This window comes from Dermacentor silvarum, chromosome 1 (genome assembly GCF_013339745.2).
Source record: "Dermacentor silvarum isolate Dsil-2018 chromosome 1, BIME_Dsil_1.4, whole genome shotgun sequence".
Lineage (NCBI taxonomy): Eukaryota > Metazoa > Arthropoda > Arachnida > Ixodida > Ixodidae > Dermacentor > Dermacentor silvarum.
The window spans coordinates 167,547,538-167,573,520 of NC_051154.1; the positions used below are offsets into that span (position 1 = coordinate 167,547,538).

The following is a 25,983-nucleotide window of genomic DNA, read 5'->3' on the forward strand; positions in this document are numbered from 1 at the left end:
AAAATCAAACAATTATAACGAAGTGCTTGGGGACTTTCAAAATCATTTGTTACACAGGTAACTTCGTTGTAAAGGTCGCACACTGCACAGCTCACAATAGAACCACCAGAGAATTATTCCTTCCTTATACAGGTAATTTCATTGTTGAGGCACTCGATTGTACACTATCTCGCTGTCTTTCGAATGAAGTTGTTAGTAGTGCCCGTGACGTGCGTCTTCTGTGTGACTGTGCTTTTGCGCTACAATATGTCTTTGTGCAACAGAAACCACACACCTTTCATTTCTAAGACTTTTATTTTCCCAGCTTGCGCTCCAGTATTTTTTTCTTGATTGTAACTAATAAACCACACACAACGAAAGCTGCACATTAAGCATTTCAAGATATCAGATCTTAAATTAGTACGAGTACACAGAAAAAAAAATGTGACGTGGCTCTCAATGGGATAAACCAACACTGTATGTTGAGCAAAGATACTGAGCTGAAAAAAAAAAAAAAGCAAGAACTAGAGTTCAGAATGCATTTTTTGTCGCTTGAAATGAGTGTTCTGACAAAAAAACAAAAAAAAAAAAAAAGGAAGCTCAGCCACACAGTGCCCTGAAGTTAGTCATATCCTCTGTTGAATTTTGAACTTGGCCAATATGTCCTGCAATAGAGTGTTCTTCATGTGAAAATTACCACATTAAATACACCATGCACCTCACATCAGTCATGGGACCATAAGCATTGAGGCCACTTACATGAAGCATTTCATGCACAGGTAAGTTTACCCATGCATAAAAGCTATGCACAAGCGACAATATGTTGCCACTCAGTAAATTGTCAAGTAACAAAGGAGTAAAATGTGCTCAAAAGCTTTTGTTTGTCACTTGAAAACTTACTATGTGGCAACACACCGTCACTTGTGCATAGCTTTTATGCATGGATAAACTTATCCATGCATGATATGCTTACCTATGAGTAAATTCACACACAAGCGAAATGCTTTGACCAAGTTCTAAAAAAGGGGGCCATGCTAACAATGCAAATTTGCAGAAAATAAAATGTTTTTTTGGGGGTTTTTGGAGATATGCAATCGTTTCTGTCATGTCAGTACACGTTAACTAGACATCTGAAGTAAAAAATTATGCAGATCCTACGCACTGTGGGAATCGATATAAGCGAAGCTTTCTGTGCTGCTTGCTTTGATTGACAATAATTAGCAGTGATGTTGACAGCAAATGTTTAATCTCTTTAGCGTCGAGTCCAATACGAGAGTGGTGAGTAGATGTTAAACGTTGCATTACGTGCACCACTGCCGTTTGTCTGCATAGTACACAGACCACACAGCAAGACGCGTTTGCTTGAGGCGTTGTTGGGTGCTATTGTTCATAACCTCCGAGAAGGTTAGCCTTGTCACTGCCTCACACAGCACATCGAATATTATGGGGCAGTACGTGCCAAAACCACAATCGGTTTATAAGGCACGTCAAGGTGGTGGACTCCGGATTAATTCCGACCCCCTAGGTTTCTTTATCGCACACCTAAATCTAAGTACACAACCATTTTTGTATTTCGACCTTGTTGAAATGAAGCTGCCACGGTCAGGATTGAACCCGCGATCTTGAGCAATGCCTAGACACAAAGCTACTGCGGCGGGCACAGAAGTGTTGATTTGATTTGCAACCGCTCCCTAGTATCGCCTAGATAATACGGCACTTTAATACGGCTTTGCGTCTGCACGTGATGCATCAGTTGTCCGCTTGAAAAATTTGCATGGTGTTTATTTTTTCAGAATTAGCTTAAACGGACAGTACTGTACCTTGAACATAAATTTATTGAGTTTCTCCGCGACCGCTGTTGTGTCTAGCAGTAGCATTTCCTCGCCTTCTCGCATTACGTTTTCCCTCTCACGCCCTCCCCCCAGGTATAGGAACTGTGAGCGAAGAGTGGCAAGGCTGTCATTCACTCGTTTCTGACTACGTCGGTTCTACCTATTCTCTGCCTCCTCGCCCTACCCCCTCACCACCATTCTATCTACCTCCCCACTGGACTGTTGCACGTTAGTAGAAATGTAAGTGCTGCAGTTTCTGCAATGCCTTGCACACAGATAATTCACAGATAATTACCACTGTCAAGAGGGTACTGTGTTAACGCCCAGGGAGCTCCAGAGGGCGTTATGCACATGTGACGCGATGGAAAGGCCCAAACGAGTTTCTAGCACCGCCTTTCCTCTCTGCCACGCTCCTGCCATGTATTTGCACACTTTGAACCACCTCCCAACACGGCGTGCAAGACAGTGACAACAGCAGCAGCAGCAGCAGTTGAAAAGTTGAAAGAAGAGGCAAAGAAAGCTTCGCTTTAATAATGTGGCCTTGATGGCGAGACCAAGTTGTTACATCGCCAATCGCTACATTCTGTGAAGTGTCATTCCAATGAATAATTAAAGCTTGCCAACGACATGTACACCGGTGGAATAAATGCAGAAAATTGAAGTGAACATTTCTCCGCTTACATCAAAATTCATTCAATATGCATACAACAGCAGGCCTATTCAATATGAAGTGACGGCCAGGATGAACACATTGTGTTAAGAAAACAAATAAATTAGGACACTCAGCAGTCGGACAACAGACTTGCACAAACAACAGTCACTTTAGAAAACTGACAAGAGACATGCATACACAGTAGCTCACATTTACTTCTCGGATTTGAAAGTAACACTTGATCCTTGAAGGATTTATCACATCATACTGAGAGAAAGAGAGAGAGAGAAAAAAAAAAAGACAAGTAGACAAGCTGTAATCTTAGAGGGTGTTTGAAACAACCCTTTCTGCCCTTCCATGCATTTCAGACCTTCGTGGCCTTTATCCTTTCTACTAGACTGGGGTGCATAATTACCTTATAACTGAACATGCAAGGCACTATCTGGATGGTTTATCTATATGGTTGAGAAGAACACATTCACTGGTTCATCAAAGACAGAAAGATGGGGTTTCAGATTTCAAAGCAAGAGATGGAGAGACAGTGTAGCGGGCAGGGCTCTAGGTTAATTTGACCCCTTGGGAGTTTCTTAATCTGCACGGTAAACAGTTCCATTGATAAGAGGTGCTGCACAGCCCATCCTTCAAAGTGTAATGCCATAAAATTTACTATTTTTCTGGCTCAGCCAAGTAAACCTAAAAATTTGAATAAATTCAAATCAAGACATGGTTCTGGTTTCTTTAGTAACATTTGCATTGGACATCGCAAAGGCACTGATGGCATTTATACACAATGTCTAACTTGAAAAAAAAAAGTTCAATAGAAGGTTCACTGGAACACGCTCTGAACAATTACACAACCTCTATGGCATACTTTTGCTTCGCAATAATAATTATTACTACACACCATCTCTCCTTTTTTTTTCACTCTTGCTTCTCTGTCAACACTATGCTGATATATTACTTGCAGAAGGGCACAGAACTGACAATACCATTCACAAAAGAGAGTGTACATTCGTTGCTCTGGTATAAAAGTACTGTCAGGAGATAGTTTGAACATGGGCACCATTAAAGCAATAATTTTTTTGCAGCCTGAATACCCAGTATGATATCGAAAGGTGCCTTATGCACACGTGCAAGCAACAAGTGCACTGTACTCAATTATCTTTCATGGCCAGGCTATGACAAAATTAAGCATTTTCAAAACTACTGTGGTATCCAATTGCCCGACGGTGCATTGTAAAAGGTGCATATATTTCTGTATTGTCACAACCTTAAAAGAACCACCATTGCTTAATGGAAGGGTTGCTTGTTTCACTAACATTAAGTACAATGCTATAAAAATATATATCAAAACCTAGACCATACAGAATCACAGCAAGGGTGGCAAAACGATGAGCATTAGAGGTATAAAGAAAACAATTATAAAACTAAGCCATCAACACTTCAGGAAAAGATTCCATGGTAAATGCAAATGTTCCAAAATAACATGAAAAGTGCCTCAATGCCTTGGTATAATAAAGAACAGTTCATGTGCCCAAAGACTTTAGAAGAAATCACAAAGCACTTTTAACTATTGTATATCATTCCAGGATTGTTACATGTTAATGATATAATCAGAAACACATATTTCAAAGAGAATACAATGTTTAAAAGAATGTACAAATGCGCATGTGTAGTATGTTTGATCTTGTTCTGGTCTTGCTACAAAAACATGCCAACAGTGGCGCTACTGCATGCAGGTTGCCCACATCAAGTGGGTGTAGAACGGTACCAATAAGCTTTTACGAACATGGACACAAACATGTCCATTCAAATAAACATTAAAAAAGAAAATTAAATCTGGCAGCAGATTCTCATCTTAACATGCTTTTTCGCAGATTGTACAGTCCATACCATAAAAAGTGAACACAACAACAGGTATACAAATTCATGACGGCACCCATAACAGTCCACAAGAAATTTGAAAGTTCGTTGTTTTTGATCTCAATGTACTACTGCTATAGGTAACATGCTATTTATGTGACATTATGAAAGTTGTACACCTCAAACGAAACATTTTCTCAACGATGAACATACAAAAACACATCATTAATAGCAATGAATAAAAGAGTGATTAAATGTACATTACATTCTAATTACTCTGAAATGGTTTGTAACATGCCTACTGTAGCTTGTAAAGTCTACAAAATATAAAACCAGGCAATAAATGTGCCACACAAGAAACGTATCAGACCACCCAGCCATAAAATATAACTAAAATAAGTTTCCCAGAATTCCCGTGTAAATAAATCATAAAACACGTCCATTGCCATGCATTGTAGAGTTATATCAAGGGTAAAAATAAAGTTTCCGGTGCAAAAACTCACCCACTATAAAACAAAAATTGTAAACAGTAAATATTCATACATGCCCCATCCGCCCACAAGCATTCTATACTAAACATAAGGTCTGGTGCCTTTCTTGCTGCAAGGATTCTGGAGAAGCATTTGCTGTTTACAAGTGGACATAGGTAAGGGAAGAATATTTTCTCTCATGACTCCCCAGTGTGCTGACCGCAATGTTCAAGCACAGTTAAGTATTAGATGGCTCAATATATGTAGTATGCAAATGCCAGTGTGACAAATGATGACTGATGTGTTGAAGCAACTTGCCTAAAAATATTGTCTAAAAACATGAGATGGTTGGTTGACATCTGATAAAGCAGGACAGGAAGAAGAAAAAAAATAATGTCAGGTATCCAAAAGAACGAAAAAGTTCTGGTGTCATTTCTTACAGTGTGCTAGCAACAGGCATATTATGCTTTGTCTTTGCACGCAATTGCAGTAAATTAAGTGTCTAGCCCCCTACCAGCTATCTGGAAGACATTCACTGTAGAAATAATGCCCTCTGTCCCTAAATGTCCCAAATTTAGTTCTTTTTTTCCCCTAAGTGAGACCATTAAAAGTCAGTCGGAGAGCGCTTCTATTCCTCTTTCAACATATCCTCAAGAAACCTTTACCCACAATATGCACCCGATAAACTATCTGTTAGACAGGTGAATTTAGACTGACTTTGAGCAAGTGTCTCTTGTTAGTCTTGATTGGAGGCTGTTCTAAGAGAAAGTCTAGTGACAATTGTTGCAGAGTGCACTCATTCGTAAGTGCGTCTGGCAATCTCACTTACCAGGCTACAAGTGTGTAGCCTCAGTGTACAAGTGTAAAAAAAAACAGGAAACGAAGTTAGGTGCTTTTTCACAGGTAATGTTCCATTTGTACCTGTTTCAACCAACAAAAGGTCTTGTGCTGCCACTGCTCAATTTCGGTGACCACTGCTATTGCATTTTACCTTGAATATACTACAGCAAATAAGAAAATTTCCCTGGTGCTTGGTGGTGCTGCTGTTCCAGCAGTTTCTGCAAACTCCATTCAAGAATTTCTATATATAATAAAAAAGCAGCATTAACTACTGCTCCTCAAATATTAGCCATTATTTCAAATGCCTTTTTTTAGCACCTAATTAATTCCGAACAATACTGTTTTGCTGTGTAGCCTTGTGACACCAAAATGGCACTTAGTGAAAGCACAGTGCACTTGCTCAAAGTAATACTAAATTTGCCAGTCTGACGCATTCTTACACTTCAAAACTTCGGCCTAAAAAAAGAAAGCTATGATAAAGAATCCTTTTCAAGAAGGCTACAGATCACATGCACAAATACAAATCAAGGACGGTGAATGATGAAGCTCCAAGAGTCCCTCCACTTCAGGTCCAGTACATCCTGTGCTGACAGAGCAGTTGTACCATATGAAAATACAGAGAATCGCCAGAACACGTAGATGACACCCAGCAGCCAGACGATAACAGAAGCATAGAATCCCAGCTGTATCCACTTCTTCTTGATGACATGGCTTTATGGGATGCAGAAAGCATAACAGTTAAATATGTCAGACAAACACTTGTTAGAATTTGCACGTTTACAGCAGTTAACAAGCTAAAAAAGTTTTCATAAGAACACTGCAGCCCTGACATAGTAGACTTCTGTGACTAACCTATTGCATTGAATAAAAAACTATTCATCAAAGGCAAGCACTGTTCCCTTACCAGAGGACATAGTCAAGGTGCTCCAGCACAACAACAACGCCAAGGATCTTGTACAGCAGTGCAGGCAGGTAGTGGTGCAAAAACAAAGTCCGGTCAGCAAAGAAATATGGCACCAAGTGCATGGCATAGCCAACAACGCACAGCTCTCCTCCAAATCTGAACTTCTCAAATATATCTGCACAAATGAACATATATGAACACATATTAAAAGGGGTTTTGCAGTTTAAACATTGCAAACAAACCTGCTCAATGATCAGACAATGTGTCATGAACACTTCAGCTCAATATAATTTCTATACATGCATGCAGCAGGCAGACTACAATTTCCCATTATATATACCCCTTACCCTTTCCTGCAACTTTAGGAGTCCCCACCACTTTTCAACCTATGGTAGTCAGCATATGATAGTAATAGGCCTAATTTGTTAAGACACCATAACTGATCAGTGCCTCCGTTAAGAGCAACCTTCACCAATCCTATCAGTTTACTTTAAAGAGGCCCTGAACCACCCCTCGGGGTCGGTGAAATAACGTAGTCCGTGGATAGCTTACGCTGCTGTGAACATCTCAGCCAAGTTTTGCTGTCATACACGGTGCGTGGAGCTCGCAAGCGGAGCGCGGTCACGTTTTTCTCAAACGCTCCATTTTCAACTGAAGCCATGATCTTCACTCTTTTCTGGACGCTTTATTTCGTAATAAAGCGGATTCCCATACGCGGCTGCTATTGGTTGCTGCGGTTGGCTACGTAGCGTAGATTCTGCGGCTGCTGCGGGGTGCTGCCACGAGTCCACTGACTAAGCACACTGCGGCTCGCTGAGGACAACCGTGTTTGGCTTATGTTTAGTGTGTCATAGGAACGAGAATATGAAGTCATGGCATCTACGTTACCATCCAAAATTAAATTTTAACTGCGCGCCACAGTGTAATTTAGAAGACTGAGCATTGTGGCCATGTCCCACTCCGCCGTCGCCTTCGCAGTGCAAGGAAGAAGGAATGGGAGCACAGCGGAGGCCGTGTTTGATTGCCAATGAGTACTCTGCTTCTGCTGAACGCATTAAGTACTTTTTGCCGCAAAGTACTTCTGAAATAGCCTATTTTCAGTTCAAATGCCTTTCTACACTTCGATAAAAAGTGGTTTCAGGGCCCCTTTAACTTTACTAAATAAAAGATTGCAAATGTCCATCATCTCAAAAAGTAAAATAATGTACTCTGGTTTTGCATTTCTGGCTTTCTGATTGTTGTCTATTAAAAATGCCTCCTGCTGAGCGGACTGCTCTGAAGCCGTCATCGCTAATGTTCCCCATTGCATCTCTCCTGGACATCGTCTGCATATTCCAGTGCTTCTTGTACTTGGCACAGTCGATCCCGGATATATCAAACTCGAAGAGGATTGTGAACTTTGAAATATAAAACATGCATATCTGAAGCTTATCTGAAACCTCTGAATAACTTGGGCAATTACCTGATATCACGAAAAGCGGGAATTTACCGATTTGCTTCTCCAAGGGCACATTGAATGCACACAAGTTTATACAAATTTTGCAAGTAGCTCGTGCTGCACGATCTTTGATATACTGATTGTAAAGCCAACATGGGTTCTTTAACGTGCATCTAAATTTAAGTACACGAGCGTTTTTTTCAGTCTGATCAAAATATGGTTGCTACGGCTGGGATTGACCCCATGACCTCGAGCACAGCAGCGCAACGACCCATGGAGCAAGAATTTTTCAGGAGGCGAAAGACGCTCGCTCTCGCATCCCAATAAAGTTGCAGCGGAGGGCATGGCGCCAATGCACTTTTTGTTGTTCGAGCCGGCTCATGGAAAATGGGAGGACGCGAGCAGCACACTTGCCGCAGTGGCTCGCTGGTTCAAGGCCATCCGGGATCATCTGGCACTAGCCGCCTGCACGTAAATGGATGCGCTCATTTCTGATACCAACGCTTACTTCCCCATGTTTCGAAGAAGTGGCACGAACACAACAGTCCACATACGCATGGCTTATGTGGGAGGTGGCAAGACACCCCCATGTCATCTTTCTCACTGTTGCAAGGAACATGCATGTTCATATCTTGAGACACCGAAGTCTCCGAGAGTCTTAGCACTCTTCCCGTACTTCACGTCGCATTCAATTGGCTGTTTTTTTTTTTTTTTGCAAACAAAAGGGAAGTACCCAGAACAGCACGGAAATATTGATGACAAGGTGTCTGGACTTCACCCCCTAGTTTGTTGTAATACTGCTTTCTCTCTAGGTCGCTCTCCAAGAAGTGCTTCGTACAAACATAGTAACAAGATGTTAGCTCTCGATCTTTCCTTGAGATTGCACGATCCCACACTTGCAACCGTAACAGGTCACTAGGAAACTTAAAAAAAAAAAATTTAATTATGGGATTTTTACGTGCGAAAACCACGATTTGATTATGAGGCACGCCGTAGTGAGGGACTCCGGAAATTTGGACCACCTGGGGTTCTTTAACACCTAAATCTAAGTACACGGGTGTTTTCACATTTCGCCCCCATCGAAATGCGGCCGCCGTGGCCAGGATTCGATCCCGCAACCTCGTGCTCCACTAGGAAACTTCAAGGTAATTACCTTTTCCCTGCAGGATGTGATGCCACTGCAGCTGTCAGCACAACAAATTTACACCCCGGATGTAAAGCACTCGCTTTTGTAACAATGTAAAAAATGCGCGTGTAATGTTTGACTAACCCGTACCGCCAACTAAACGCAGAAGCCCGCGAGAACAAGAAAGATAGAAAGCTTGCAGACTGCGAAGAAAACCACAATAGTTTGCTTGTGGGAGCACATCGCTTCCTAACAAATATGAGCTTTGATCCTTAGCCTTCCAAGGTTACCAATGCATGCATGCATGCACTCACACTGCATGCGAGCAAATGAATTTGTGAGGCCGGCAGACATTGTCTGCTCTGAGAAACTGCTGGCAGCTCACTTCAGGGGCAGCATGACATGCATTTGAGCAGTACTGAGCAATCTGCTGCTAAAATGTCTGTCACTTCTGTTAATTTACATTATTAATTGAAATCTGGGAAAATGAACAAAATATGGGATGACATCGCAATTTTTGGGCATCTTGCTCATAGAAGAGCATGTAAACGATAGGGCCGCACTATCGTGCCGTGCCTGCCGCACCATCTGTCGTGCTGCAACAAGAACTGCATTTCCTCCTCGCAAAACTGCGACGCTATCGCATCGCCCGCGCGTGCTGTCGCAGCCAGGCATATTCCATCCTAAAATACTTCTTTCTCCGTGGCAACGACTTAGGTCATGGATTCGATCCCAGCTGCAGCTGACCATGTAGGGTAGTCATGATAAATTAAGCCTTCCTATTTTTCCTCTTGCCACCACTCTCTCTCTCTCTCACCAATGCAATTGTATTGAATCAGGCCTGGTGCTTTACATCCAATGTGCAAAATGCTCAACTAATCATATACAATCATGCCGTCTGATCTTTTTTTCTTTCCACCAATTAGTCTGAGGATATGCTTTTCTCCTGCTCAAGAAACTCTGCCAGTAAAAACTGCTTGCATTTACAATATTGTAATTCTTGTCAAGTTGAAAATCACAAAAGGAGACGAAAAACTGAAATGCAGGAAAGAGAGACTCGCTTAATAATTGTTTGCAAAAAATAACAAAACAGTGATACCATTTTATTTCCGAAGCGATTCCAAGTAAACCATGCAGAGCAAGTACCTTCAGGAATGTCACAGACCAGCCGCTGTCGCCTCAGAAGATAAAAGCAGAAGATGAGCACATAAAGGAAGAGGCAGACTGTAGCTGTATACCAAGTAACCACATTCCCAACCAAGTGAATCTGGGCCTGAAAAAACAATAGTAAACACAAATGAGAACACAAAGAATAGCTTCATGTGGCAATGATGCCACAGCATATACAGTGCCCTAGAAGTGCCCAGTGTAGCTTCATGTTACTTGCAGAATACCTGCTCAACATGAATAAAGAGCTTGAACAAGCAATCTCTGACACATCTTGCTATGATTTCAACAGACTTTCCTTGTGCACAAAAGAACCAAGACAAAGTAAACCCTCCTAGTGTGCTTCTATTCTACCCATTTATGCATTTACAATACAGCTTGTAAGAAGAAGAGAAAAAAAAGAACACTGTTCTTGTAGAAGCACAGTTTTTACATGTCTGATCACTTAGGAAATGTTCTGGTCACTTCCATAAAGCACAAGTTCCACTTGAAACTTCTGAAGTCAAATAAAAGAAAAAAATTGGGAGGACGCTTAAGCTTCGCTTTTAACCCTTTGAGGGTCGAATTTTTTTGCCAAATGAGACACCCCAGGGTCGATTTTTTGATTGCTGATCTAAATTCTTTGAAAGAACCTATTTAAAAAAAATTATCCTAATTTTTTTTGAGTGACTGTAAAGTGACGAAAAAATAATTTGTGTTGTAAAATACACAATGTTTATTCATGAATAAGAAGATTAGCGCACTGAAAAATAGTTGTGTGCACGTCCGGAAACCAAAACAAGTCAGAGAAGCCTTCGTCTTATTGCCAACAAGGTGCAATAGAGCTTTTTTGGTCTCCATAAAAGGAAACGCAAAGACGGCAGCATCGTTTGTGTATACTATACGCGCCTGCCCGGGAATAGGTGTAATCGTGCTGCGGTGAGTGATAAACAATCGAGTAACAAGTGGTCACCCTTTGAGAGATTTGAAACCAGATAGCAATCAGCTTAGCGCATGCATCAAGTGGGAGCCACTGCAGGAGAAGACCAAAACATGTCGCCGCCGCGTGCGCGAGCGATAGCCAATGCACCGTTGCCGTAAAAAAACAAAACAAAACAAAAAAAACCTGAGAGGCATTGGCGCAAGTAAAAAAATCCACGTGTTCCCATCGAGTGGCAGCACATGCCAAGCGAAAGAAATGATCAAAAGAGGCGCGCTTTTTGAATGTACGATGATGTACATATACGTCATTGACCATTTTGAAGGTGTTCACGGAGGACATACATGTACGACATTGACCCTGAAAGGGTTAAGAGTGGAACGCGATAGCGTTCAAAGATCCCTGACTGCTACTCATGGTTCCCGACGACTGCAGCGTATGCAACTGTAATGGTTACTGGCAAACACTGACGGCAAACGCTATGCATGTAGGCGAGCTTTCTGGCGCAAACGCGGCTTCTTGCATGGGTCGATCTCGGAGATAGTGCACAACCGTGCCAAAGAAATTACATCATTTGTAGGTTTCCGTACTTGTTTCGCACTTTTAATATTTCAGTCCGAGAAGATTTAACATAAAAGGCATGCGCTGTGGGTGTTTTGTTTCATGACATTTTTTGGGGGATTGTCATTCTCAAAATTCCGAGGAATACCTTTGCCAAGAATGCAAGACAAGGTATGAGCAACATTAATGATAGAATGGTGTGGCATACCTAAACATGGTTGGGGATGATTTTCTCCGCCGCGGGCGCCAATGCCGACACTGACGCCGGATTTTCGGCGACACAGGGCCCTAAACGCTATCACATTAAAAAACACGCACTTTACACGTAACCTTTTTTTTTGGCAGCCTACCAAATGAATAAACTACATTAGCCATCCATTTATAAGCATCAAATATATAAAGTAGAGCAGAGCTATGTTTCTTTCATTTTACAGACAGTAATGGCAGCATTCTTCATACACCTTAGGCACTTACATTGGTGACGGGACTAATCCAGTATGCAATGCCACGAACCATTAGTGGCCATTCCATTGGTTCAGAGCTGTACACGTGGTCCTGCACATTCTCCTGGTTTACTAATAACATTTTGTACTGAAAAAGCAACAACAAAAGCTTTGATCACATCTATTGCTGAGCGTTTGATGAAAAGAATTCCAAAGCAACATAGTATTATGACCATAACGGGTCTTTCAGTTACAAGAAGGGAGCTTTAGAAATAGCAGACCAAAAGTGAGGTGTTATTGGCCCTGCATACACAAAAGAACCCAAGCAGATTTTGGGCAAATGACATGCAGTGTTGCTGACCCTCCCCTTTCACTAAGCTCAACCACTTGCACCTTCTATTTCTAAAGCTCCCTGAAAACATTGTGTTTATATTTTAGACACTTTTATAGACGAATCTGCAATGATGTAACAATTTTTCAAACAGCACATACAACTGAAGCTAATGCTTTCAGGAAGGTTAAAATAAATATGAAAGTGCATTCACGAAAGGCATTATACAGTGGAACCCCGATTATACAGCTCTGAGGGGACCACGCAAAACCATCGTATAATCGAAAAACAAAGAACATCGGCAGTGACGCTCAGTCTTGCCCAAAAAATGGGTATAGACCACCTGAATAAGCCCGCGGCACGAACCTGCACTGCTTCCAAAGAAGGTAGATTAACTTACTAAAAAATTACCGTATTTATTCGATTGTAACAAGAGTTTTTTCTTTTCATGATTTTCATTGCTTGAACTCGACCGTTGTGTTACATTCGAATAATGGCAAAATTTACCATTAAAAAAAAAAATATTCTAAATCCCGCGATTTTTAGCGTTACATTGGCAACCTGTAACTTTGCGTCTTGATCTAATCCAAAGACAAGTCGACCGAAGTCAGAACTTGTTTTTGCTCGGAATCGACGCTGTTTTCGCTGTGCTTGTGACTGGTTACGATGCTCAATACCTTACGGTCTTTCGTGGATCGACTCCATTTATTCACGACATTATGGCGACGCAGCGCATTCGGTATGATGGTTGCTTCGAGAGACGAGCAATTTTGATGGCCAAGGGGCTGGGAAAGTCAGCCGTGGCTCGGTGTCTCGACATCAAGGAGTCGATGATTTGCGGATGGCGGGACCAAGCGGCAGGCCCACTTTAAATGCGAGGACAGTTGGGAAGGCTCTGTGCAACATGAAGTGGCCTGGTACTGACCCCAAATGAAATGATTGTACGCTCGTTTAAGAAGTACTTAAATTTCAAACAAGCTTGACGGCACGGAAGATGAAAATTCACGGGTGATCACTTTTAGAGATAGTTTCCCTTTCGCGAGACTCAGCTCGTCCCGGCACCCTCGAAGTATACTGCCGACGCCGACACCTCTCTTGGCGCTGACTGTGAGCTTAGGACAATGCCAGAAACACTTGTCAAGGACGCTTTCAGTGCCAAGTCATGCGAAATTTCGCGAAAGTGATCGCCTGAGAAGACCGCCCAAGGAAAGCTCCGTCTCCTCTTCAGACGACCATGATGAGTGAAGAGAACATGTCTGAAATGCAATTCCTTGAATAAAGGTACCATTTCTTTTTCCGTTCATCTCGCATTACATTAGCGGTTTTATTTTCTTTATTTCGCGTGACCGGAAAGTCGCCCATCGCGTTACCTTCGGGTAAATACGGTATTGCATACTTGTTATCAGCCACCTGCAGTGTGCTTACATGCCAGCCTGCGTCTGTGTAGTGTTTCTTGTTTTTTTTTCTTTTTTTCCGGGTAGTACCAGAGAGGCGTCGTACGAGGCGGGTCGGCGTAAAATTGTGTCGTATAAATGAGGTTATTAATACATTATTTCTATGGGGGTTTTGCCGGGACCAAACCAATTTGTCGTAAAATGCAGGTCATCGCATAACCGGGGGACGTATAATAGAGGTTCCACTGTATCTTCATAAAAATGCAGTACCCTCACTTGCCAAGACATCTGTATTATCACAACTCAAATATAGTGGCAAGTTCATGGCCCTTTTCACTATCAGCTTAGTATATGCTGAAAGTTATAAAAACAAAATCTCTTTCTCTAACAAGCCACTTTACCTGAAGCTCCCACATCTTCTGGAAGAATGTCAAGTGTGTAGGCTGCAGTGGCACAAATTCTGCTGAGACCATGTCACGCTCTCTCTCCTTTTCATCTGAATCTACAATTACACACAGCAAGCATGTTAGAAATTGACCACTTATATGGCATAATGGCAAAAATTACAGGACACAATTAGCAGCCCTTTTGAAGTGCATGTTTTATGTAGGAAGGTGCAGTCACATTCAATATGAGCTGCAACATGGTGCCTGCGGTCGAAGGGGCTCTAAGACTGCATGGCAGTGCAGACATATAAAAAATTGGAGAACCAAACACCGATCCAATTACACGTATTTATTAAACCAATTTTTTGTATAACAGTGCTGTGCAGTCGTGGAACCCCTCTTACCATGGGCACCTTGTTGAAGCTCATATTTTAACGTAAGTGTACATGCTTGCATAGCACAAAAGATCAGCTAAGCAGAACCACTGAACTGAGCAAAGCATGGTACAAGGACTGGGAAGGAGAAAAATATATTTTTTTCATTAAATGCAGTAAGCATAAATGCAATACAATGGCACAGGTAAGCTGTTTCAGTTTCTACTCGTTTTTTCAACTGCACATGAATCCTGCTCCATGCAGAAATTCAGGAGCAACATTATTTATTCATTCTTAGTAATTCCCAGTGGGCCCATAAAACTTGAAAGCATTAGTCACAGCAGCAAAGGAGATATTCACCCCTTGTTATATATCACTTCCTTGATTTGCTTTTATTCCAGTCACCAGCAGTATTGCCATAAAACAGGCTAAGAATATAAACAAGCTATTAGAACTATATTATCATATGCATATTGTCAGATAAAGAAGGAACTCTTGATATTTGGCTGCTAAAATGTTGAAATAGTTCAGTGTATACAAGAGCAATTTACTACACATATCTTCTTACATAGAGTTTCCTTGGAGTGAGGCTGAGTATAATGTACTGATTTCATATCAATAGCTTTCACTACTCTAGCCTTCAGTATGCTATTGCAGGACAGTCACATAACAAGCTACAGCATGAAATATGGTGTCCAATCCTCAATCATGCCAGCTATAGGCAATACTGAACACGAAAATGTGAAAGCATGCCTTCTTGCTTTGCTTTTACCTGTTTGCATCTTAATTTAATCCCGAGAGTACTTGCTACCCTTTCAAGTGAGTTCACTGACACCAATGCAGTAGTGTAGAATATTTATCTAAAGGCTATGCTCTCATAAAAACAAAAAAATATGAGAGAACTGAGCCTAGTATGGCAGCTGAGCCCGCAAGACCTGTTGATGACTAGACAGTTTGCTTTGAGTGAATGGTATCAGTACTCTTTAAAAAGAGACACACAATGACAATACTATACTGACCCCTTCATGCAACAAAGCTGCACAGGTTTAATTAAAATGCGACTCTCTCAATTTTCTGAACTTTGGGCAACTAGACTGTACCCCAGCTGCGCAAGTCAAATAATCTGCAAGTCTACCGTTTGTGCTCTTTCTCAGAAAAGATGACTCTGTAGCACTTACTTTTCGTATAACGGTGCTCTTCTACATTCCACACCGTATCATCTTGAGAGAGAAAACGATCAGTGACAACTTCATGCTGGTGAAATCCCCAGTCGGGAAGCTGTTTGCCACTGAACTGAAATTACAACACAAAGTAGTATTTATGTAAATTAAAGGCCCACAGGTTGGTATGATGCAGGTTGCTCTAGCTAGGCACTCTGTAATAGGAGGGAGGGGAATAAAGAGAAGGCACAGCAGGTGACAATGAGAGAACAGGCATAAGAATATAGGAGTAAAAGCACAGATGCAAGAATTGAACTTTGTTAGTTGAATGTTGTTATAATGAAGGCACATCTGACACAAATATAATCACTATATCCAACATTTGTTAGAAGCATACATGATGATATTGGAAAAAAATTCATAGTCAGGCAGGGTTCTCTCAATGGTGGGTGGCGAGGGAAATGCCACCCACTGCGACGATTTGCTGCCCACCGTTCCAGTTGACCACTCACGCGTTTTTGCGCGGACTCGCAAATTAGAACCTAGGTGAGGAAGACATACTTTGGCCCTAATAACGCGAGTTTCAGAAGACTAATTAACAACAATTTGTTAATTAACTTTTTTATTAGAGCCTCGGAGGCAGTCACATTTCAATGCAATCCCCCCTACCTTTTTTAACCTTGAAAATCGCATCGATTTCGAGATATTCATAATCAAATGTCAACGCTTAATCCAGGTAATACCGAGCATGAGTGCACCCCGTTGCTACATCAGACTTTGGAAACACCCCATGACGAAGTTCGAATGATGGCATGTTGGGGCAAATACTGACATGGCAAGTCACAGCAGCTCCTTGCCAGGAAGGATGTGCTGTATCAGTTATCTGCCATAACTGGCCACGATGTTCACTTTCAAACTTTGTTGCACTTTTTGTCAAAGGGCGTTTCTGTCTGGTACAATAGTGGGCGGCCTTCTTTGCTCTCCTGGTGTGCTCAGGTTTGATATTTCCTAGATTGAGCGTTGAAATTTAATGATCAATATCTCAAATAAGGTGTGATTTTCAAGATTAAAAAAGGAGGGTTGCAAAAAAATGCGACTGCCTCCAAATTTGCCATATAGTAGTTAGTCCCCAAGGCTCAAATATAAAGTTAATGAGTAAACTTTTGTTAATTAGTCTTCTGAAACTCGAGTTACGTCGGCCTCCCCTAGTAAATCTGAAAAAATGCCACGCTCCCCATGCTCATAGCCTTTCTATAAAAGATCTGTGTATAGTGTGATCTCCGATTTTTATAAAATTCTAAATTTAGGCAACATCCTTAGAGCTGGCTCCCACATTTACAAGCACTTACGCTATCTTCGACATGTCGCCTCCATCCTCTGAATCTGAGTCGGGCAGATCCACCCTTCCTCAAACTCAGAGGCAGAAAACAAACCCACAAGCCGACCATGCGACTTGCTCTTGGAGGAGGAAATGGTATAAGCAAAACCACGTGACTATACAGCAAACATACAATTTTGCCTAGCCAAATCTCCTGTTGCTACTGGGAAAAAAACAGCAGATATGCTGGTGGCACGAGAGTCTGTTTATGTTATGGTGGACCGTCGCCGACAGCGGCACTGCTGTTGTGATGACATGGCGGAAACGCTCTCAATCTCTATGACTGCTCTGATGACAGGGCTTAGAGTGCCTGAGAGCACTCAACGCGGGAGGAAAGCGAACAAAAAGAACCAGCCGAACACAACATGCATGCTCTCTCTTTTGACCAATTGAAGACAACGCTGCTTGCAAGAACAGTCTAGAGCACTCCAAAACGACCAGCCAATGATGCCATCAGTGAGACACAACTACGTGAATGCTACACAGCTCTTAAAGGTGTTTTGGCACAACAATCTTGTGTCCCGCTTTTCTTGTTCTTTTTAGGTAGCTGCCAACTCCATAATTATGCTACGAAGTCTCAATTCAAGAGTGCCGCATATAACTAACAGCAACTGTTATGCAACACGTTCAAAACAGGTACCAATTGCAGAGTTGAAGTTGAATTTATTTCGTCAGTAGTACACATAAAACACAAGTGAAGTATAAATGCACAATGGGAGGTACCGAAGTGAAAACTGTCGGGCGGACCTCCTAACAGGAAACAAATGGGGGTTAGCACAACTGTGGCAACAGCAGCAGGCTACATCATACAAAGGTTGTGTTCATCAGCAAAAACAACTGAGCTTTGAATACAAAACTAGAGTTGCTTCTGAAGTGAAAAGGGAAACTATTCATGTCACCAAAGTGGAGGTTGCGGTGACGTGGTATCGCAAACAACTCAAGAGCAGGCCAGCCAGCCTTGTGTGGTGGTTCAAGGCCATACAATGACTGTCTCTGAAAGCTACCAGACTGACTCTTCCAACTGCGTGCTTCTCATGTAGAAGCAGAACACGCTTTCCCCTCTTGTTCCGTCAAGTGATGAATGAACCCAGCTTTCAGCAGCATGGTCATAGAGTGTGTATGCGTCAATGGTTTCTAATAACACAAGGCCACAATATGAGGTTTCAGTGACATTAATAGTTTTGTTTTTCATGTCTGAAGCCACGCTGCACTTGGCATGTGTTTTAAACTGGTTACATTAAGAGGCAACATATTTGTTGCTCTCTTAACCCCTTAAGGGTTCACTTAACAAAAGAATTCTGTTCCAAAATTGCCAAATTTTTTTATGATGCGAAATGCTTCAGTAATATGTTAAAAAAATATTCCCGAAAACTTTTTACGGCAGATAATAATGTTTTATTGGCCATTCATTGCTCCATCATGTAGTGCCCTATAATACATGGGGCATTTGAGGTGTATTCTGAAATAAATTTGTGTAACTATAGAAAGTAAGGGTTGGAATTGAATTGCCGCGCAGAAGATGCACTATTCCTTGATAGTTCACTTAATACCATCCGTGTGATAGTGTTCAAAGCTCGGCACTTCGCAGAGAGTCTTCTCGCACCACCTGCACCAGATCCTGGTTTCCTTGCGGATGTTTTTGCCATTTACGTCTTGCTTCATGTAGCAGACTACGCAGCGGCATGTCGGTTCTTGCTTCTTCTCTGTTGCTGGTATGTATATGCGACGGAAAGTGGCGCTCAGCAAACCGTTTGATGTTCAGGGGACATCGCGGCCGCCCTTTCTTCTTGGTACCGCCTATACGGGAGTACTTGGTGATGATCACCTCAATAAGTTTCAGCCGGTAATCCAGATGAGATGTTCTGCCTCCTCGTTTCTGATAAAGGACGAATGAATTGTAGGTCGCTTCATCCAATAACTGTTGGAAGATCTTCTTGTATGAGATCTTTTTTCGCTTGCGTGGTACTGAGTAGCTGGACAGCATCTGATCGGCCCTGTCGACTCCTCCCATTGTATGGTTATAATCCAGGAGAGCATCGGGCTTCAAGGTTTGGCTGTCCATTTTGTCAGTGAATGCCACCATTTCAGCACTGTGTACCGTGGATAAAACCGTTACCAGCTTTTTATCCATCCACTACTTGCCCCTTTAATAGGCATTCATTTCGCTTTCTTGAGCTTTGCCCTGGCGAAACCAGGAGAAAGGTCTTTGCGAGTGGCTCGTGTTGTGCCATAGATATAGCTAGATCTCTTGAGAAGGAAGTCAACCAGTTCAGGTGATGTGTAAAAGTTGTCGGTTGTGATGCAGTAGCCTTTGTCTAGGAGGGGCTCCACAAGCTTCAGTACAACTTTCGTCGTCATTCCGAAGGTTTCTGTTCCTACTAACGAGATCTCAAGGTTGGTGCCTTTCTCTGTATATACAGTATAGACCACTTATAACGTAACCGTTTATAAAGTTAAACCTGCTTATAACGAACCTCCATATAACGAATTCCTGGATATAACGAAGTTTTTCTATTCCCCACTGTTACTCCATAGAAGCACATGTATTTGAGACCTCTACGTAACGAAGTGGCAGCGGGAGACCCCCTCGATATAATGAATTTTCCCCTTCGACAACCTACAGATTTCGCCCCAAATTTTGTCATTTTTGCGGGAGCAGCAACCGGAAGCACCTTCTCCGCCACGACGGAATGTGCGTGCGTGTGTGACGGAGGCCTGCACCCGGCGATCTTGCCGCCGCGGGCGTGACCCTCCCGTCATTCAAACCTGATCCTGCCACTTGCTGCAGCTGGCCTAGCCCGCCAACCCGGCACTCTCTCCTTTTCCAGTTGATGTTGCCGACGCGCTGGTACACGCTGCGACACATCCCACTCAATGAGCCCGGACACGCGCTGTCAAACGCTGGCGGCGTGTGGAAGCGCCGCTGGAGAAGCGAGCGAAGTGACCTTCGTGCTGTTGTCTATCGTTTCAACCCAAACTGAGCGCCGAGAACACACAGCACGCACAAAGCTACAAGCTGCCGACGCACCTACACTGCTATAGACTCTGCCCCAACGCAGATCGCTTTCAAGATACGGCCCGCGCGACCGCGCGTTGCCGCGCAGTACGCAGTTGATGCCAGAGTACAGTACAGCGCCGCCCCGCTATCCCTCCCCCCTCGCTCCCTCGCCGGTGCCTCGAGTGCAACGGAAGGCACGCTTCCTCCCTGCTTTTCTTGCGCGTGTGAGATTTAAACGCGGTCGTCGGCTCCCCTCGCACGTTTTCACTCGCACACGCAGCATACGGCACGCGGCGACTGCGTTATTGTCCTTGGACCTTATACGGAATATATATGAGCCAAAACCAATTTTAGGGCCACAACGCGTCATAGACACCATCTTTATATAGCAAATACGGATCTCAAGGGCCATACTTTTGCTGGCGGAAACCAAAAATACGTCATAGTTGTCGCCCCCGGCACTTTGGGCAGCCAATGCCATCGTCAAGCTACCAAGCCAAGCGATATGAAAAGTCAAAATAGCCGCTCGGGCCGGTGCGGGGTGGCAGTTCGCAACGTATGATACGGGAACGGTCCCACAGTTGCGACGCAACAGTGGGGTTACCATTGCATTGGGTTCTATGGGAGCTGTGCCGGGACTGGCCGAAAACGACGTAACAGCCGGGAAAACCCAGCCCCTGGGAACGTAACGGCGGGGTTCTACTGCAACACTATATGACGCTACGACGCCATCGTGACGCTCGCTCTTCGTTTCCGATGCCTCGCGCTTGTGCGAAACGACGCGCGTCCACGCATCCGGTACCTGGTGTGACATTCCAAGGATGAGTGCCTCGACGAAAACGGAAAACAGGTGCACGTTACAATTAAGGGCGCGTTAGAATTGAGTAAATACGGTAAGCGTTTCTTTTTTGAATTTTCGTGCCGAACCTGCATATAACGAAATCCTCTTTATAACGAAGTTTTTCGGTAATTTGTCAATTTCGTTATATCCAGGTTTAACTGTAGTGCAGAACTGGCTACAACGTGGCCTTTGCCGACTCCCGTTCACCCTCCCATAGAACTCCATGTATACACATGCCGCTTTCAGTGCAGTCGCGCGAGACGAAATACCGGTTATAATGCGGCTTCTGCAGGAAAATCTCGCCAACAAGGGCGGCAGCGAGCACGCTTCTCAACAAGGTGTGTGCTCCCGGCCAGCGTATGCATTATTCAATGCAATCAAACTCTCGTTAATTCGGACTTATTTGGCCGCACATCGGTTAATTCGGACTACTTTCGTAGCTCGGTGAGCAAGGAGCATTGCAAATGTGCGACGCAAAAAGCAAGAACAGCGCTAGCCTCCAACCGAAACGAAGCGGCGGAATCCGCATCGTCACAGTCATCAGTTGAAATCGTACGTGAATGACAGCAACGCCAGAACACTTCGAGCCTACTTGTGTCTTTAAAGCCTGTATTCTTGCGTTTACCGCCGCGCATAACACCGCATTGGCCAAAGGCTTTCGTAACTGCGTAGTCGTCATCCACGATCGCGTCAATTGCGGCCGCGGTTTTCTCCGGGGCGAACAGTAGTTTCGTTTTTACTCAGTACGTGCGTCGGCCACGTGCCTAAAAAACTGCGTAGTAGCCATCGATGATCGCATAGATAGCGACCATGGTTTCGACTGCAAGTGTTGAAACGAATGGTAGTTAATTCGTCCAGACTCGGTGCGTGCGTCGGGTGCGTGCCTTCAGCACCGCAAAGTCGCCGTTCATAATCGCGTCGATAGCGGTCACGGTTTTTTTCCGCAGCTGTTACGGCAAACAGTTGTTTCGTTTTGACTCTGTGTAAAGCTGTCAAGCATGAAAAGCACCGGCTACATCGCGATTACGTTTTCGCCAGCTCACTGGCAAAAACATAATCACGATGTGTGCGCGATAGTACAAAGCGTGTCTACATGCTTGGTCTACATGTTTTGCATACGTGCAGAGCTTGAAAATCGTTGTTTTGGTTATAGTACGGTACCGCTTATAGTGCAGATATTCGCGACTCCGGCGACTTACGTTATAAGCGGTCTACACTGTATTACTGAGTTCCAAATATAGCTGCTTTCAGACTCGCAAGCAAGAATGACTTGATGCCAAACCTTGCTCTCTTCAGGGGCATGTACTGCTTCCAATTGAGCCGTCCTCTCAATAGCAGCAAGCTCTCGTCGACACTTACGGCACACACAACGTGCAGTATTTGGTCAGAAGCTCTTGATACACCGGCCAGATTTTTCTGAGATGAGGTTGAGGGCATCCTTCCAAATTTTAGATGGTCGCATTGTCAACAAAGTGCAACATTCCCATGATGAGTTGGAACTGGTTTCTGGGCATTATCTCGCCAAAAGCAGGAGTCTCAATCAGCCGGTTTCTCGACCAGTACATCCTTTCATTTGTTTTCAGTACAATTCCCTGCAGCAACAAGAGGCTAATAGAAACACGAAGTTCTTCTCGCGTAAGCGCAGACCATTTTTGGAAGCGAGAATGTTGGCTCAGGTTACTCGAATTCAATAGCTGAGAGGCGTACAGGTTTGTCTCGACTACGATAACATCAATCTGTTCATCATCAAAGTAAGCCTCAAAAAGCTCAAGTGGTTGAGGGGGAGAGCTCACTGTGATCGTCACTCCCGGAGAACCCTTGAATTCAAACCGTGGAGGTCTGGCTGGGATGCTGTCAGGGTCTATACGGTACCATTCGCGGGCGCTGACCATCGTATCATCGTTGCTTTCTTCCGCTTCAGAGTCGCTGTCCGTAAAAACGTCATCACTATTTTCTTCCCTTCAAGAATCAAACATGACAACCACATCCTCATCACTCGCGCTTTCATCATCTGAGGGAGAAAGATTTCCCGTGCGAGTATGCCGCGCGGATGTGGCCATATTTGTTCATAACGCGCAAGAAACACAAGGCACGCATTCCGCCAACTAGTGCGCAAACTCTCAACAAAAGCACCAATGACGGAACCCGTGCTGCCATCTATGTTGTAAATAGAACAGCACCATTTGTCGAGCTGGGCTCGTCAAAAGCCTCTTAGAACATTGAGGAAGGCCCATGACGACTGCAGCTCGTGATAAGCAAAAAAGTGGCGACTGCTCATGACGAGCTTAGGTCGCTACGACGCTATGCGGCACGGATAAGCCCGTAAGGGGTTAAGGAAATGCGGCTTTATTGCATAATTACTGAGTTGACAGCTATCCAATAAAGAAATAAAATTTTTCAGTCAGTACTCCTTTAAGTCTGCAGCAAGCTATGGTTCATGCAATGCTCAGGGTAAGTTTTTTTAGAAACACGGCTTTCAGCTCACCTTTAAAGCTTGGGATGTGTTTACATGAATTAGTCGCACATGCGAATGTATAGTATGCCATACGTCGCCTTCTGTGTCTCTGTTCACAATGTCCTGGAATGTCAAGCAGAACCAAGTGTTTAACAATGCTACTTAAAAAAGACATAAGATAAAGGCTTGGGCATTAAAATTTTTCTCACCACTTTCCACAAATTTTGCGATGGGAAAGATATGTTGTAATTAATATAGCACGATACTTCCTGGTGCTGAGGTGACATTGGAGAAGCAACATCATGGCTGAAAGACAAAAATCACCAATCGTAAGGAATTTACCAAAAAATTCGACAGCACCCATCTCACAATGACTGTCCATGGTAATGTGTTTAGCATTCAATCAATATAGCGACACAACATATTGCCACCATCGAACGAGCTATGTATGAGGCATGTACTGCAGTGGGAGTTGTCTTTCACGCTTCCCTAAGAACGCTCGGCACCACTGCAAAGCCTGCTCGTGGCCTCTAAAGCGCATGGCGCTCTGGTGCATGTGAACGCTGACAAATGTGTTGTGCAATCGCTAAACTCCTCTCTCTCGCTTTTTCCTGGACACGCTGTTTCATCTAGTAGCACTGCAAAGAAACCCGCGTGTGACCTTCGAGATGAGAAGTGTGGCGCGCCGGTGCATGTGGATGCTGAGAATTGTTTCCTCGCTTGTTGCATACCAGTGGCACATAATCAATGACCCAAGTTGGTGAGAGGTTCACTGATGAGCGTCACATACCCAGTGCATTCATCGCACAGCCTGTTTAAGCGTCGGGTTGCTGTCCTTGAGTAACCTGTCTGACGTGGGTTCAATTCCGCCCAGAATCGGAGAAATTTAAAGAGCTTTTTTTGTCATTGTAGAACCGCACATTCTGAGTGGCACATACCTAGTTACCCAAGCTGGCTTCAAAGGTGTTCATTGAAAAGTGGCACACACCTAATGGCACATACCCAGTGACCCAAGTTGGCATTTAAGAGGTTCACTGAAGAATGGCACATACTACTCAGTGCTCCAAGTCTGCATTTGATTTCAAAGAGTTTCATTGAAGAGCAGTACAATACCCAGTCCTGCATCTACAGTGATCTATGTCGGCGTGAAAGAGGTTCGTGGAAGAGTGGCACATATATACACATTGCCCCATACTCAGTGACCCAAGTTGGTCCGACGGTTGGTTTCAAACACTGTTCCCTCAGCACAGCAGCCTCATATGCTACCCATTCAACCATGGACTACCCAGTGACCAAGGTGGGCAGGAAAATGGTTAGAGATATAGATATATAGACAGTTAGCCCCCAGAAAGTGCATGAAGTACCTAAGAATGCTAACGCACCAAAAGTAGAATGTTCGAGACCCCAAAGCACCTTTTATGAGAGGTGGAAAAATGTTTTGTTTCTTTTTTTGGAGTGTGCCCATGAAGTTCTGTCTGGTATTAAAGGGCATCTTATAAATCTTTTCCAACAAAAAGTTTGTGAATGCAACTTACGAGGTCTGTTAGAAAAGTATCCAAAATTTTTTTTTTGCGAACACCTGATAGATATGAAATAAGCACGCTTGCATCAGCGGACCTTGAACCTTCGTGCGCATGCGCAAATTTTTTCGCGCCTGCCGATAGCGTCAGTCGCTGGGCCGCAGCGTTTGAGTGAGGTAGTGTGCAGTGCTCTCATTGGTTTTTTTATTGCAAGGAAAATGACCAAGCGACTGGAGCAGCACTTCTGCATCAAAGTTTGCCGGAAATTGGGCGACAGCCAAGTGGAAACCATTCGGAAGATTCAGACGGCTTTCGGTGATGATGCTATGAGCAGCACACAGATTAAGGAGTGGTACAACCGGTTTAAAGACGGCCGCACATCGGTGTAGAGTTAGCCACGCTCCGGTTGGCCATCAACATGCCGAAATGACCAGGTCACTGCCGAAGTGAACGCTGTGGTGATGTGGGACCGTCTTGTGACTATCCGAGAAATTGTAGAAAAGGTGGGCAACAGCACTTTTTCTGCACATTCCATTATGACCGAAGATTTGGCCGTGAAGAGAGTTGCGGTGAAATTCGTGCCGAAGCTGCTCATGATGGAGCAAAAGCAGCTTCGTGTTGAAGTCTCACAGGACATGCTGGATTCCACAAACAGTGACCCCGACTTCATGAACACCATAATCACTGGTGACGAGTCTTGGGTGTACGGGTACGACCCGGAAACCAAATCCCAGTCGTCATAGTGGAAGCATTCCACGTCACCAAGACCAAACCGCCAAGTGCGCAGCAACGTCAAAGTGATGCTGACTACTTTCGTTTACTCCCACGGTGTGGTACACCATGAGTACGCACCACAGGGTCAAACAATTACCAAAGAGTACTACAGGGATGTACTCCGTCGCCTACATGATGCTGTGCGGCGCAAGAGACCGGAGTTTTGGTCATCAGGAAA

The 25,983-nt window shown here is 43.7% G+C and overlaps 2 protein-coding genes across 2 annotated transcripts in view; one reads left to right on the forward strand and one right to left on the reverse strand.

Annotated features, from left to right (window-relative positions):
- Positions 1-550: 550 nt before the first annotated feature.
- Positions 551-25,983, reverse strand: part of LOC119436375 (protein O-mannosyltransferase 1-like) — a 62,341-nt gene continuing 36,908 nt past the window's right edge. The window contains exons 12-19 of the mRNA XM_037703198.2: positions 23,721-23,817; positions 23,542-23,634; positions 15,858-15,972; positions 14,321-14,421; positions 12,226-12,342; positions 10,251-10,377; positions 6,541-6,715; positions 551-6,347 (exon numbers count right to left, since the gene is read on the reverse strand). Coding sequence (XP_037559126.1) covers positions 6,161-6,347; positions 6,541-6,715; positions 10,251-10,377; positions 12,226-12,342; positions 14,321-14,421; positions 15,858-15,972; positions 23,542-23,634; positions 23,721-23,817 — 1,012 coding nt within the window. The 3' untranslated portion in view covers positions 551-6,160. The remainder of the gene's footprint in view (positions 6,348-6,540; positions 6,716-10,250; positions 10,378-12,225; positions 12,343-14,320; positions 14,422-15,857; positions 15,973-23,541; positions 23,635-23,720; positions 23,818-25,983) is intronic.
- LOC125940777 (histone-lysine N-methyltransferase SETMAR-like) lies at positions 25,201-25,797 on the forward strand. Its single transcript, XM_049657345.1, is given in 1 exon segment — positions 25,201-25,797. A coding segment is annotated over 1 exon segment (525 nt). The 5' UTR covers positions 25,201-25,249; the 3' UTR covers positions 25,775-25,797.